The sequence below is a fragment of the Hyla sarda genome, chromosome 4, assembly GCF_029499605.1.
Source record: "Hyla sarda isolate aHylSar1 chromosome 4, aHylSar1.hap1, whole genome shotgun sequence".
In the NCBI taxonomy this organism is placed as follows: domain Eukaryota; kingdom Metazoa; phylum Chordata; class Amphibia; order Anura; family Hylidae; genus Hyla; species Hyla sarda.
In genome coordinates this window covers 320,207,188-320,220,573 of record NC_079192.1, presented here as the reverse complement: position 1 = coordinate 320,220,573, position 13,386 = coordinate 320,207,188, and the positions used below count along the sequence as shown (strand labels likewise).

The 13,386-nt window shown below is 39.9% G+C and overlaps 1 protein-coding gene across 5 annotated transcripts in view; it reads left to right on the top strand.

Annotated features, from left to right (window-relative positions):
- Nucleotides 1–13,386, top strand: part of ARHGAP26 (Rho GTPase activating protein 26) — a 412,307-nt gene that overhangs the window by 87,739 nt on the left and 311,182 nt on the right. For all 5 annotated transcript variants that reach the window (XM_056574910.1, XM_056574908.1, XM_056574907.1 and 2 more), the window contains one exon: nt 10,454–10,564. In XM_056574910.1, coding sequence (XP_056430885.1) covers nt 10,454–10,564 — 111 coding nt within the window. The remainder of the gene's footprint in view (nt 1–10,453; nt 10,565–13,386) is intronic.

The window sequence follows — 13,386 nt, the reverse complement described above, 5'->3', positions numbered from 1 at the left end:
TTCTGATTTGGTAACTGTTACTAGTGGGGTACCACAGGAGTCAGTCTTGGGTCCTGTTCTATTTAATTTATTTATTAATGACCTTGTAGAGGGGTTGAATAGTAAAGTAGCAATCTTTGCAGATGATACTAAACTCTGTAAAGCGGTAAACGCTATATAGAGGACAGTGCACTGTTACAAATGGATCTGGATAGGTTGGAGGTTTGGGCTGGGAAGTGGCAGATGAGGTTCAACACTGATAAATGTAAGGTAATGCACATGGGGAGGAAAAATCTGTGCTGGGATTATGTATTAAATGGGAGAAGACTTGGGACGACTGATGCGGAAAAGGACTTAGGAGTCATAGTTAACAGTAAATTTAGCTGTAGTGACCAGTGTCGGGCAGCTGCTGCCAAGGCAAATAAAATCATGGGGTGCATCAATAGGGGGCATAGATGCCCATGACAAGGAAATAATTCTACCACTGTATAAATCACTAGTCAGACCACACATAGAATACTGTGTACAGTACTGGGCACCAGTGTACAAGAAAGATATAGTGGAGCTGGAGAGGGTTCAAAGACGGGCAACCAGAGTAATACGGGGAATGGGAGGACTACAGTACCCAGAAAGATGATCAGAATTAGGGTTATTTCGTTTAGAAAAAAGAAGGCTTAGGAGGAGACCTAATAACTATGTATAAATATATCAGGTGGCCGTACAGAGATCTCTCCCATGATCTATTTATACCCAGGACTGTATCTATTACAAGGGGGCCTCCTCTACATCTAGAGGAAAGAAGGTTTCTACTCCAGCACAGACGGGGGTTCTTTACTGTAAGAGCAGTGAGACTATGGAATGATCTGCCTGCAGAGTTAGTCATGGTGAACTCTGTAAAAGAATTTAAAAGGGGTCTGGATGCATTTTTGGAGAGTTATAACATTACAGGTTATGGATTTATAGATCTAAATCAACTCAGTAGGGATTATAGGTTGAACTTGATGGACTCTGGTCTTTTTTCGACCTTATGAACTATGAATCGTACAGTTGTAGATGGATCTTCAACAAATATGTCCCGTGTTAGATAAAGAAGCATGTCTAAATAGCACTTCTAAATAGGTCTATTCGGAATTGTGTGATCTAATCCCACCTCATGCTTTTTTTTCTGTGGCTGCACAATCCGATCTCTAGAGATTGTAAACTACAGGGTGAGTCAGACTTCTCTGCTGCATAGGCGTATTGCATTTGTGATATTCGTTGCTTCTTTTTCAGATTGAACTAGTTTTATTTATGTAGCAGACAGCCTGTAACCATTGAAACCTGCTATAATGATCTCAGGCAGTAGAATCATATTAAGAGACGTCTGCTGTAACAAGGCTTATTAATTGCAAGCATCCTTCAATTGAGCACTGATCCCCCTCTGGTGGACTAGTCATAACAGTACAGGAAAAGTGCCCAGATCCATGAGGGATGATTCATAATACTTCTTATTGTTTTATTGTAACATTTACAGAGTCACAGAGAACTCGTGTTTAGACTTTGCTTTGATAAAATTGTTTGCAAGATGTGTGCGATTTTGAGGAACGTTTGTTAGCATTGTGTTTGTATCGTGCTTGTAACACGATTGACACCACAGTGCTGCTCTAACAAATGACAAGTGTTCACAGAGACTGATCCCTCCATCACTCAACAGTGTTCAGTGCTCAAGGCAAAAGGCAGAAAGTCACTCTTACAGTGGAGATATCCAAGACACTCGTACCAGTGGTTGCAGGTGAAATGAAATCTTTATTCCTTTATAGCAAAGAATAACATAACATTGGGAATCAAAGAAACCTTGACAAAGGACCACACGTGAAATGAACGTTAGTAGAGTTGATAGTTTGAGAAGCATGACAAATAGTTCAAGGTGTTCACCAGATCTCAGTCCAATCCATGGAGGCCGCACCTCACAATTTACTGGACTTAGAGTACCTGTCTTATACAAATAAACAGTTATGTTACTCAGTACCTAATCCTAATTGTGTATATAATCATGTGTGTAGTACCTATATCTCCCTCACAAGTACCATCTTTATATTACTCACTTAGTTGTTCAGTCTGTGCTATGGAAAGGGCGTGTCTGTCTCTTCCCTCACTCATCATGACTCCTCTTTCTGCTGTGCTGGGTCTTTTCATCCATTAACTGCAGACGGCTCTGTAACCCTCTTCTCTCTATTTTTATGCTGCAGCCTGATAGGAGTGCTAGTCCCACCTGCACTTCCTGGTCTTTGTCCATGCCTGTTCTTCCATTTGGACAAAGATGATGCTGCAGCCAGACAGGATTGTGTTCTGAATGGGATGGGGACTCCTAGTGGGCGTTTTTTTTTTTTTTTTTTGTTTTTTTTTTATAGGCCATGATCTTAAAAGGATATGAAATGTTTGTGCCCTATATTAGAAAGGTTAATGTTTTTGAATCTGACAGTCCACATTTATGATTAATTTGCCAATCTGAATGATTTTCTTCTAATATAATAATTTCAGAGCATTGGACTGGGACTGTATAATTTTCTTCTTATTTACCTGGCCACATTAGTCAGAATTCTTTACTACTGTGCATGGTAGCGTCTGTTATATCAGAATCCTTTAGAGTAGACAAAGACTGCAAGTAAACCATGGCTGAGTGACATTGGAGTTAGTGGAAAACGTGGATCCAGGATGCAAGAGATAACCTACAAAGTCCCGGAATGTTGGGATCTTTACAGGTGACACCCTCACACTGTTAAAGGCTAGTATTCCGATATTACCAGCATTTTTAATAACAGAAGAGAAGAGACTAAAAATATTCCTGGACAATCCTGTTGCAAGTCTTCTATACCTGCCTGCACAACTGCTGTAATGTATATGTAAAAGGATTTTCCGGTATTTCCAAATTTCTACCCAAAAATGGCTAGATTTCATCAGATCTACTTTTATATGATGCAGTGACTTGTTCATTCCCTCATTTTGCTTGCTTTGCATTATCTGGATGAGATAGGGACAGATCCTTGACAAACTGCTTTATTTAATAAGTGCTTTTCTAACGTTGTCTTCAGCTACGCTATAGATATACATTCACATACAGGGTACTTGGCAGACAGAACATTTCATTGTCTGGTCTAGAGTCTATGCCACCTGTTAGTCTCTGCTGGGAATGTTACAACACTAACCCATACGGTGCAGAAGGTCTAATCCCCTATAATGTTATTGGCAAAGATCCCGCATTCTTCATTACTGGTGTATATTCCAGTTAGCACAACAACTCATTGTCTCTGTCCTGTGAAAATATAACAAGATCTATTGGGATTATTCCTGCGCTGGGTGTGTTACTATCGGTGATTTTTCTAGTTTTCAGATATTTGTGCTCCTGCTGTGAGTCACAGGTCTTGTTATCGGAGGGAGGAGGCCGAAGTCATTTCATAGACCAATGGGCAAATAAAAATGTTGTGAGTAAGAGCTGTAAACCTGGGGAGATAACTTCTAAAGATGAGATAAGAAGCAATGCTTTCTCGACTTGCTAGAGCAGTGTTTCACAGCCAGTGTGCCTACAGCTGTTGCAAAACTACAACTCTCAGCATGCCCGGGCATCCTGGGAATTGTAGTTTTGCAACAGCTGTAGGCACACCCATTGGAAAAACACTGCTCTAGAGCTTGCTGTCATGTTGCAATCCTTCAATTTGTACAGCATTAGTACAATTCTACCTAAGCTGGTGCTGACATCTAGTGGAAAAAAAAGGAATTCTTTTTAGGATCAGTTTGTAAAAATGAAATTGGCGAAGATGTGAATTTTTTTTTCTTTTTTTTTACTATTCTTATTATTTATTTATTTCAAGCGTGTGTGTATATATGTGTGTGTGTATGTATGTATATGTGTGTGTGTGTGTGTGTGTATATATAATATATATATATATATATATATATATATATATATATATAATATATGTGTGTTTTCATACTTGAAATAAATAGTAATAATAAAAAATAAATTTAAAAAAACACATCTCTGATTGAATTTTATACACAATAAAAAATTTGCCATTTTCTCAAACCTATCGAGAACAGATTTTTTTTTTTCAGTGCGGTAGGTGCACCAGAAAGATGAAAGATGCTCGTGGCAGTATGGTGGTACATGTAACACACAGGGGTCCTGTAATGTATGTAAAGCACAAGGCTAAAACTGCACAGGGAGCCTAAAATAGCTCTGCTTACATTGACCATACGACCTGGTGTCTGAAATCAAAACGTTTGAAGCCGGACTTGTGCCGATGATTCCATTTAAGTGGGATGGTATCTGATCGATTTCTTTGGGTGTTTTATTAGTGTGTTTTTTTTTTTTTTTTAATGACATTTACAATATTCCGAGAGTATAAGACGATATTAGCCTATCCTTGGCCTAAATCATAAAGGCTTCTTAGCATTGACAGAAAAATATGACAAAATAAGAAGTGCCTAAAATATCACAATTTTATTGAGTCTTTGTTAAAATTCACCAAAACAAAAATATGTGACCCATAAAAAAAAGTGCTCCAAAGTAAAGGATAAGTAACTATCCATGCTGCCAGATATACGTATATCAGCGTCAGGTTGAGGTCTCCAAAAATAAGTAGAAAAAAAATGTGAAAAATTCAAGGGAACCTTTAAAAAACTCAATTTTATTATAGTTTCTAGATAAAAAGTCCTTCACCCTTTTAGTGATGTGAAAAGTCAATATTGATGACGCCAGCTTTATATTTTTCTTATTCTATCAGTCCATCAATTTTTATGAGCATCTAGGTCCGTCGGGTCACACTAAGCCTCTTCTGTTGCGTTTTTCACAGTATCACAGTGCGTAGTAATCACATGTATTATGACGTTGTGCCGGTTACTGATAGTAGAGATTCAGGTGTGTGTGATCCCAACATCCACCAATGTACCCAACATCCACCCAACATCTTTTGAAAAGATCTGCTAACAGGCGAAGAAATGCCAAATAATCCCTGAAGAATCTGATAAGAGGAAACGCCTAGGATCGGCATTCTCTATTATGTGAACTGTCCTCACGAATACGGACTATCAACTTATAGCTACGCTATTACAGCTAAGTGCAAACCATTATGTGCTAGAACATACTGATCACAGTGTATACAATATTGTGCAATCACCATGGGACTGTATGTGCAATAAGAGTGGACTGTGCAATATATATAAGTGGACTGTGCAATATATATGATTTGTCTATCTTGAATATACATTGGTGGATGTTGGGATCACACACACCTGAATCTCTATTATCAGTAACCGGCACAACGTCATAATACATGTGATTACTACGCACTGTGATACATACGCTAGCACACTAATCAGTCTGGCAGTGACATCTGAACACACCTCAAACAAAAAACGCAACAGAAGAGGCTTAGTGTGACCCGACGGTCCTAGATGCTCATAAAAATTGATGGACTGATAGCATAAGAAAAATATAAAGCTGGTGTCATCAATATTGACTCTTCACATCACTAAAAGGGCGAAGGACTTTTTATCTAGAAACTATAATAAAATTGAGTTTTTTAAAGGTTCCCTTGAATTTTTCACATTTTATTTCTAAGTAACTATCCACCAAGGTTACAATTGCAGTCTGCGACTGATAGTTATATCATTTATAGTCCAGCAGGCTATCAAATATTACAATACAGTCTCTCGACGCGTTTCTACTGAGGGTAATCTCAGTGTCCTCAGGAGAGTCAATATACAAGAGGGTAGTGGCATGCATACACAGGTAAATTGCTAATAGGGTTCAAAAGTGTCCAGTGCTCAGTGATAACAATATTGCACAATGATACTGCACAAGCCCGGTCAATATTGCACTATACCCCGGTATTGCACTAAACAATATTGCACAGTCCCACACTATTGCACTCATATGTAAACACTATCTCCCCACAGCAAATCACATATACAGATTCCCAGTATGCAATGAATAAATAAAGTGAGAGCTGGGATAATGGTCCCCGCTCCCAGACTCACGACCCTCGTACGAAGCTTGGCTCAGTGGAGCGATGTCCCAGCTATTCCCGGCAGTGGCGGAGAACGCTGTGAATGCGGCGTGCACTTTTAAGTATTAACGCCGAGCGGGAGAATACGTCACTGTCTGCTTCCAGCGCACATCGGAAATGACGTTCTCGGTGCGTCGCTAAGCGACAGTAAACATTGCGCTTCTCAGCGTCACGGCTCCTGCCCGCCCAGGAGGCGTGTCCGGTCCGCGATGTAAACACAGACTCCAGTACGCTGCTACAAGATGGTATGTAGAAGCAAATCAATGCTATTTTGGCTGAGGTAGTACAAAAGTTTCTGACAACTATAAATTCTGCCTTGTGTATAAAAGGTAGTTCTTAAACAGAAATGACAAACCTAAAACCTAAACAGACAATGCTGCCAATAGAGATCTACAGTACAAGGAAGATAAACTTCAATAGACAGCACCAAAGTATAATTTAGTAAATTACACCTAAACAACTAGGGTATGGTGAATAATAATGACTAGCTAACCTCCTGCAACTAAGTGGCAGTTTATGACTGGGAGTATAGCCGTGGGAGGGGCCTAAACCTGGCTCGCCCTACTATTCCCTATTTCTAGGGCCCTATGCCTCGGTGGGGTGGTCGTCCTAATAAGGACGGTCCCACTCTGGAACCTAGAGCTAAATACCCTAATAGCCCTATATTATAAGGGTCTAAGACCGCTACTATCTCCTAATGGCCTTCTAAGGCCTCCCTATCTGCCTACTGCGGTCAGCTATATCCACCCTCCCCTATAGTAACTATCACTAGATGAAGCTATTTAAAATTGCTGTTTTCATTAATCCCCCTCAGTGTAAGACTATTAAGTTCAAAAATCCACTTGCATTCTTGCTGTAGAAGGCTCTTATCCATATTATGGATGGACGGAGGCTCTCTATCCCTTGAAATACAAGTCTGTTACAGTCTCCACCATGGTGTATCATCATGTGTTTTGCCAATGGTTTATCTCTGTGATTATGCACATCTCCTATGTGTTCTAGAATTCTCCTCTTCAATTCACGTATGGTCTTCCCTACATATTGCTTGGGACAGGGACAAGTGGCCAGGTAGATCACCCCTTTCGTATTACAGTTAATGAAGCTTTTTATAGGGTAAATTCGACCCGTATATATATTCGATATCACTTGTGTTTTTGACATATAGCTGCAGGCCTTATATTTACCACATTTGTGATTCCCTTTTGGCTTCTCACTGCCCAGCCACGAATGGATACTAGGCAAACTTCGATTAAGAGGTACATAGTGGCTCCGTGTAACTAGATCACCAACATTTTTCCCTCTTCTGTATGTGATCTGTGGGTAGTCTCCTATATAGCCTTCTAGATCTTTATCCATTTAGCACAGACCTATGTTTCTGAAATATTGATCTTATGGTGGTTGCCGCACTATCGTAGGTACCGATAATTGATATTTGATAGCCTGCTGGACTATAAATGATATAACTATGAGTCGCAGACTGCAATTGTAACCTTGGTGGATAGTTACTTATCCTTTACTTTGGAGCACTTTTTTGTATGGGTCACATATTTTTGTTTTGGTGAATTTTAACAAAGACTCAACAAAATTGTGATATTTCAGGCACTTCGTATTTTTTTTTTTATTTACAATATTCCGGTCATATAATTTTAACCGGTTTAAAAAAAAAAAAAAAAAAAAATTATTTGTCAGACACACATCTTCCTGTGTAATAGGGGATGTGCTGCCAACATACGATGAAGGGGCTTCATAAACAATCCAGTGATTGTGCCATTATATTGGTGGAACTGTGTGAAAAGCTCCTTATTGGTAGCATTCAAATGAGCGTATTTTGGGTCAGACTGGCAGCAGGGTTCCTGTTGAAAATCTGCCGCAGAGCCTATTGACTTCAACTTGCATCAGAATACTAGTACTAGTGCAGTGGTTTCTGATCTAAAGTTTATATTAAAGGGGCTATCCAAGAATCGGAAAACAGAGCTAATTTCACACAAAAGAAGTGCCACATCTGTTATCAGGTTGTGTGTGGTATTACAACTTTACTCCATTCACATCAATGGAACTAAGCTGCAATACCACACACAACCTGAGGACATGTTTTGTTGTTGTTGTTGTTGTTGTTGTGTATTTTTTTTTATTTTTTATTTTTTTTACAGTCATTAGCTCAGTTTTTCTATCGCGGGATAACCCCTTTAAGTCAATGTATGACAGATGTTTCCTGCACAAGATCCTAGTTTCTGTCATAAAAGAACGTGAAATGTAAAAACAGTATACTTTTTCCAGGACTTGTCTGTTATATGAAAGGGCACCTTCACAGTGTATATGTCCATGAAGAAGGGAGTGTAAATGCCTGGTCTTATTCTCTGCACAGTCTTAATAACACAACAGGTACCTGATGGGTACTGTATGTAACCTAAATACTGAACTGTACAACAAAAAACAATATTCTGAAGATTATAATTTGAGAATACACATATGGGGGCCATGTACTGTAATACTGAATTGACAACTTATGTATGCACATATTTGATGAACGCACCTTTTAAATCTCCCAACAGACACACTAAATGCATAGTCCTCCGTGCACTTAGCATATGTCAAGAATGCTATGCATTGGCACTTTTTACCGTATTTTTCACTGTATAGCAATGCAGAGTAAAGGATATGGTAAAAGAATGTATACTGCTCAGTGTGTAGATTAGTTTTTTTCCCCCACAGTGGAAACAGTGGGTGACATGTGACACTGTCTCCTGTACATATGCATACATCTTAGACTTCCTTTGTAGTTATGCATAGGAAAGTCTTAAGGCCCATGCACATTACAGATATTCTGCTAGGAATTCATTGAGAGTGGAATCCGCTTGCAGCACAGTCTCACTACAGAAGTTCTGTAGTGGAGCTTCCACCATGGATCTGGATTCCGCCGAAATAATGAACATATTGCTGGAATTTGCCCAGAAAATGTTGCTTTCATAAATTTTAAAATTCTGCGAAATTAGCACAGATTCCGGGTGGTGTGGATTATTGAGAAATTCAGCTAGGAAATTTGACACTGAATTTTCATACTGTGCATGGACATTATACATCAGAGCTTTTAAAGGTTTCCTATGCAGAGGGACAACACACAGTATAATTCATTAGTTAATAAATGTAATTATGTGTTTTATATGGGAGTCAATGGCCAACTTGTACCTTATGCATAATCTACTGTACAGTGGTAAATGTTGAAAACACCTGTATACCTCCAACCTAAAGTAAAAATAGGATGCAAACGGAGACTTATATGAAGTACCACATATACTCGATTATAAGCCGACCTAATTTTACCTCACAAAAAACTGGGAAAACGTATCTACTCGAGTCTAAGCCTAGGGTGGGAAATGCAGCAGCCCCTGTCATCATCCTCACTCTGCAGCCATCCCCCCCCCCCCAGCCCCTGTCATCATCCTCACTCCGCAGCCACCCCCCCCCCCCCCCATCCCTGTCATCATCCTGGACGGCCCGGCATGTCCTCACCTAAGTGTAAGCCGTGGGGGGTCTTTTTCAGCATGAAAATGTGCTGAAAAACAATGCTTATACTTGAGTATATACGATACTAGATGAATACCCCCTCATTGCCCGGTCTTTCTACCTAAACCTTGTGGGAGAGAAAAAGCAGCAATGACGCTGTTGTCCTCGTATCCTGTACTTGTATCCCCACCCCGTAACCTAACCTCCTCCTATCTGATCCCCTGTGCTAACTATTCTCTGCACCTGCCTGACAGAAAATCGGCAGTATGTTTAAAAGTCTCTGTGCGAGAGTAATGTGATCAGGAGATGTATCAGAAGTCCTATATACATCTATGGGGCTTCAAAGAAAAAACCCACCCTCTCATAAGGGAGTGAGTTTGGATTAATTTAACTCTACTATATATTTTTAGTTGACAAATAAGTGACATGTGTACCAAGATATATATATATATATATATATATATATATATATATATATATATATATATATATATATATATATATATATATATATATATAAATATTATATACACACACACACACATCTATCTAATCTATCCTATCTATCTAATCTATCATCTGTTCTGATTCTGCAAAGTAGCCTGATGTTTAGAGGAGCTGTTTATCCTTGCATATGTAGATACCAGCTCAGTATATGTAGTACCGTAATATATCGTCGAACTCTTCTAGTCCGCCATCTCTGCATTTACTGCCTCAATACAGATGGGTGTAGCATGTGGGTTGAATGCTGTTTCAACTTACACTGGCTCAGTAAAGTCCATTGTTTGTAGTGTATTGGTGCCCGAGGGCATTGTAACTTGAGGGACCCCTGTATGACCACTTTCAGTATTTGACTTCTCTGTGTTTTTTATTGACCACGCTGCTTTAATATTGTACTTCATATTATGTCTTTTGCATTGTAGGCTGACAGCCAAGTGGACCAAATGAGGCAGCATTTCTATGAGGTGTCCCTGGAGTATGTTTTAAAAGTCCATGAAGTTCAAGAGCGAAAAATGTTTGAGTTTGTAGAGCCTGTAAGTTTATTGTAATGTTGTTTTACTATTCTCAGTTTGTCTAAATATCAGTAGGGATTAATTAGGGTTATAGGTTGAACTTGATGGACTCTTATCTTTTTTCAACCTTATGAACTATGTTACTATATAGAAGCTTCATATCTACTTCATTAAAAACCTTTTTTTTTTTAAACTCTGTCACTTCATTCTGGGAGCTCTTCCATCCTGCAGGATACTTTGGTGAGAAGGTCAGAAGGGGCATCTGCAATGTTAGACTTTGGTAAATTCTGCTTCTGCTCTCCTGGGTATCTGTGCTTGCAAAAAGGCTACTCTTATATTAGTTAAATAAAAAATAGAGCCATGTTTTTGGCCTATGTTCCAGAATTGAGCACAATCAGAAGAGACACTTAGGTAAAGCCTTGTGGCTTTTATGGTTATAGATAGTGCTAAGGGGGATAGTGCTGCAATACTCGGACTTCCTGCAGAGCTACTGGACTAGTCTTAGATCAACATGGTAATACAGTAACCTTTTTGGTCTGCTGCCCTGAAAAAGCTCATGGGATTTTAACACACAAACACTGGTCTGAAGAGTTTCTAAATTACTTATGTTATCCATTGCCTCTTGTTGTCAGAATAACATAAGTATTGTTCCTGTTTATGTATATATAATATACACAAAATTATTGTGGCACATACACATTACACCTACAGGAGCGTTAGGTACATCCCATTCTAGATCCATAGGTGTAAATATGGAGTTGGTCCACCCTTTGCAGGTACAACAGCTTCTGCTCTTCTGTGAAGAAGAATGGAAGTGTGTCTGGGGGAATTGTTGCCCAGTCATCCAGAAGAGCATATAGGAGCTCAGGCATTTTGATGTTGAACAAGAGGGACTTTTTCCAATTTCTAGTTCATCTCAAAAGTGTTCAGTGTAGTTGAGTTCAGGACATTGTGCAGACCCATCAAGATTCCTCCACACCTAACTCACCCAACCATGTCTTTTTGGACTTGATTTGTGCGCTGGGGCACAGGCATGTTGGAACACACATGGCAAACCCCCAACTGTTTCAACATAACTGAAAACATCCAAAATGTCGTATATTAGTTATTAAGAATCTGATCCATTATATGAAGATCTAAAGAAGCTGACGGACATAAAGTCATGCCATTCACAGCTGAGTCTGTTACATAGGTCAAATTTATAGAGCATAAGACACAATTTTTCCCATGTTTAGATGATGTGACAGCTTTTTATACACTTAAAGGGGTACTCTGCTGCTCAGCGTTTTGGAACAAACTGTTCCGAAAGCTGGAGCCGGCACCGGGAGCTCGTAACTCCATAGCCCTGCCCCCTCATGGGCCCCTCCGCCCCCTTAAAGTAAGTCTAGACTTGCATTGAGGGGGTGTGGTGTGACGTCATGAGGGGGCGGGGCTATGGCATCACGAGCTCCCGTCTCCAGCGTTCGGAACAGTTTGTTCCAAACCCTGAGCAGCGGAGTACCCCTTTAACTTCGTAGAATAAAGTCATTGACCTGGAAATGGCATGTGACCAGTTGGTTTCACTTGGTCTTTGTTGTGCAGTAAGTAAGAAGTGCTATATGTGTGTTCCATGTGGCCTATGTTTTACGTTCACAAGATCCTCTTCTGCTCCCCATTTCCTGTTCAGACAAGGGACCAGACACTCTGGTTTCAGCCAGTATACACCAGCTATATAAATAGCCTGCAGATTAACCAAGGCCATTAATTCTCTGGATATGTTTCCAGTTCCTTGTGCTGGTATCAGTAAACACACATTCCATTGAGATGTGCCTTGTAAACATATAAAAGACTACAATTTCACATCAGAATAAGTCTATCTGAAATGAAGGCAGCTTTCTTATAGATGTTGTTCTCAGGAAGGATACCATTCTTTTCATGCTGGAGCTGAACCCACCAAACAGTTCCTGTTACTGAACAGGTAGTTGTAGGTTCCTTGTAGGATTAGTGGTCTTTATAGTTTACACTTTTTTTTATAAATACTAGTTAAAGGGGATTTCCACAAATCATTTTATGCGTAATAAAAAATCAGTTTTAGATGCTAACACTGTCTGTTGTCCTGAGGACATGTAGACACTTGATATCCGAATGAATAGCAGGCACAGTCTGTTTTTGTTATCTCCCCATCCTTTTCAATGAAAAAGGAACCCGCGTGAGCACCCTGCCCAACGCTGTCATGTTCTAGAAATCAGCAGAGGTGTCTCCTATTGTACAACTCTTTCATGGTAAAAACACATTGACCAGATTTACTTATTGAATCTAACAGTTAGATATTCTAAGCAAAAACTAGACAGTTTAAAAAATGTGCATACATTTTCAGCATAACGTAGGCTGTTTGATAAATATTTACACTGTCTAGTCTAAGTTTAGGGAAACTTACTTTAAATCACAGGCCATGGCCTCAATCACATGCCTTGCCCCAAGCCACACCCCATTGTCAAATCAGGAGAAAAAGAGTAACAGGAACCCCCCCCCCCTTCCCCATTAGCTCCATCTCATTTTGTGTGTTTGGTTCATTGCAGGCTTACTCTCCCTCCCATCCCTGTCCTTGCTTGATTGACAGTGAGCTGGAGGCCACACCCTGTTTCTAGATATCGCTGCATGCAATTTGTATACAGGAACGAGATTTGGAGACATCACCTTCCAGCTATCAATAAAGCAGGAACAGGGATGGAAAGGGTAGCATGAGGGCTTTCTAGGGCTAGCACTTCAGGGGCTTGGGAACACCTTGGGAGCGAGGAGGCTTTCCAGGGCTAGCACTTCAGTGGCTTGGGAACGCCTTGGGAGCGAGGAGGCTTTCCAGGGCT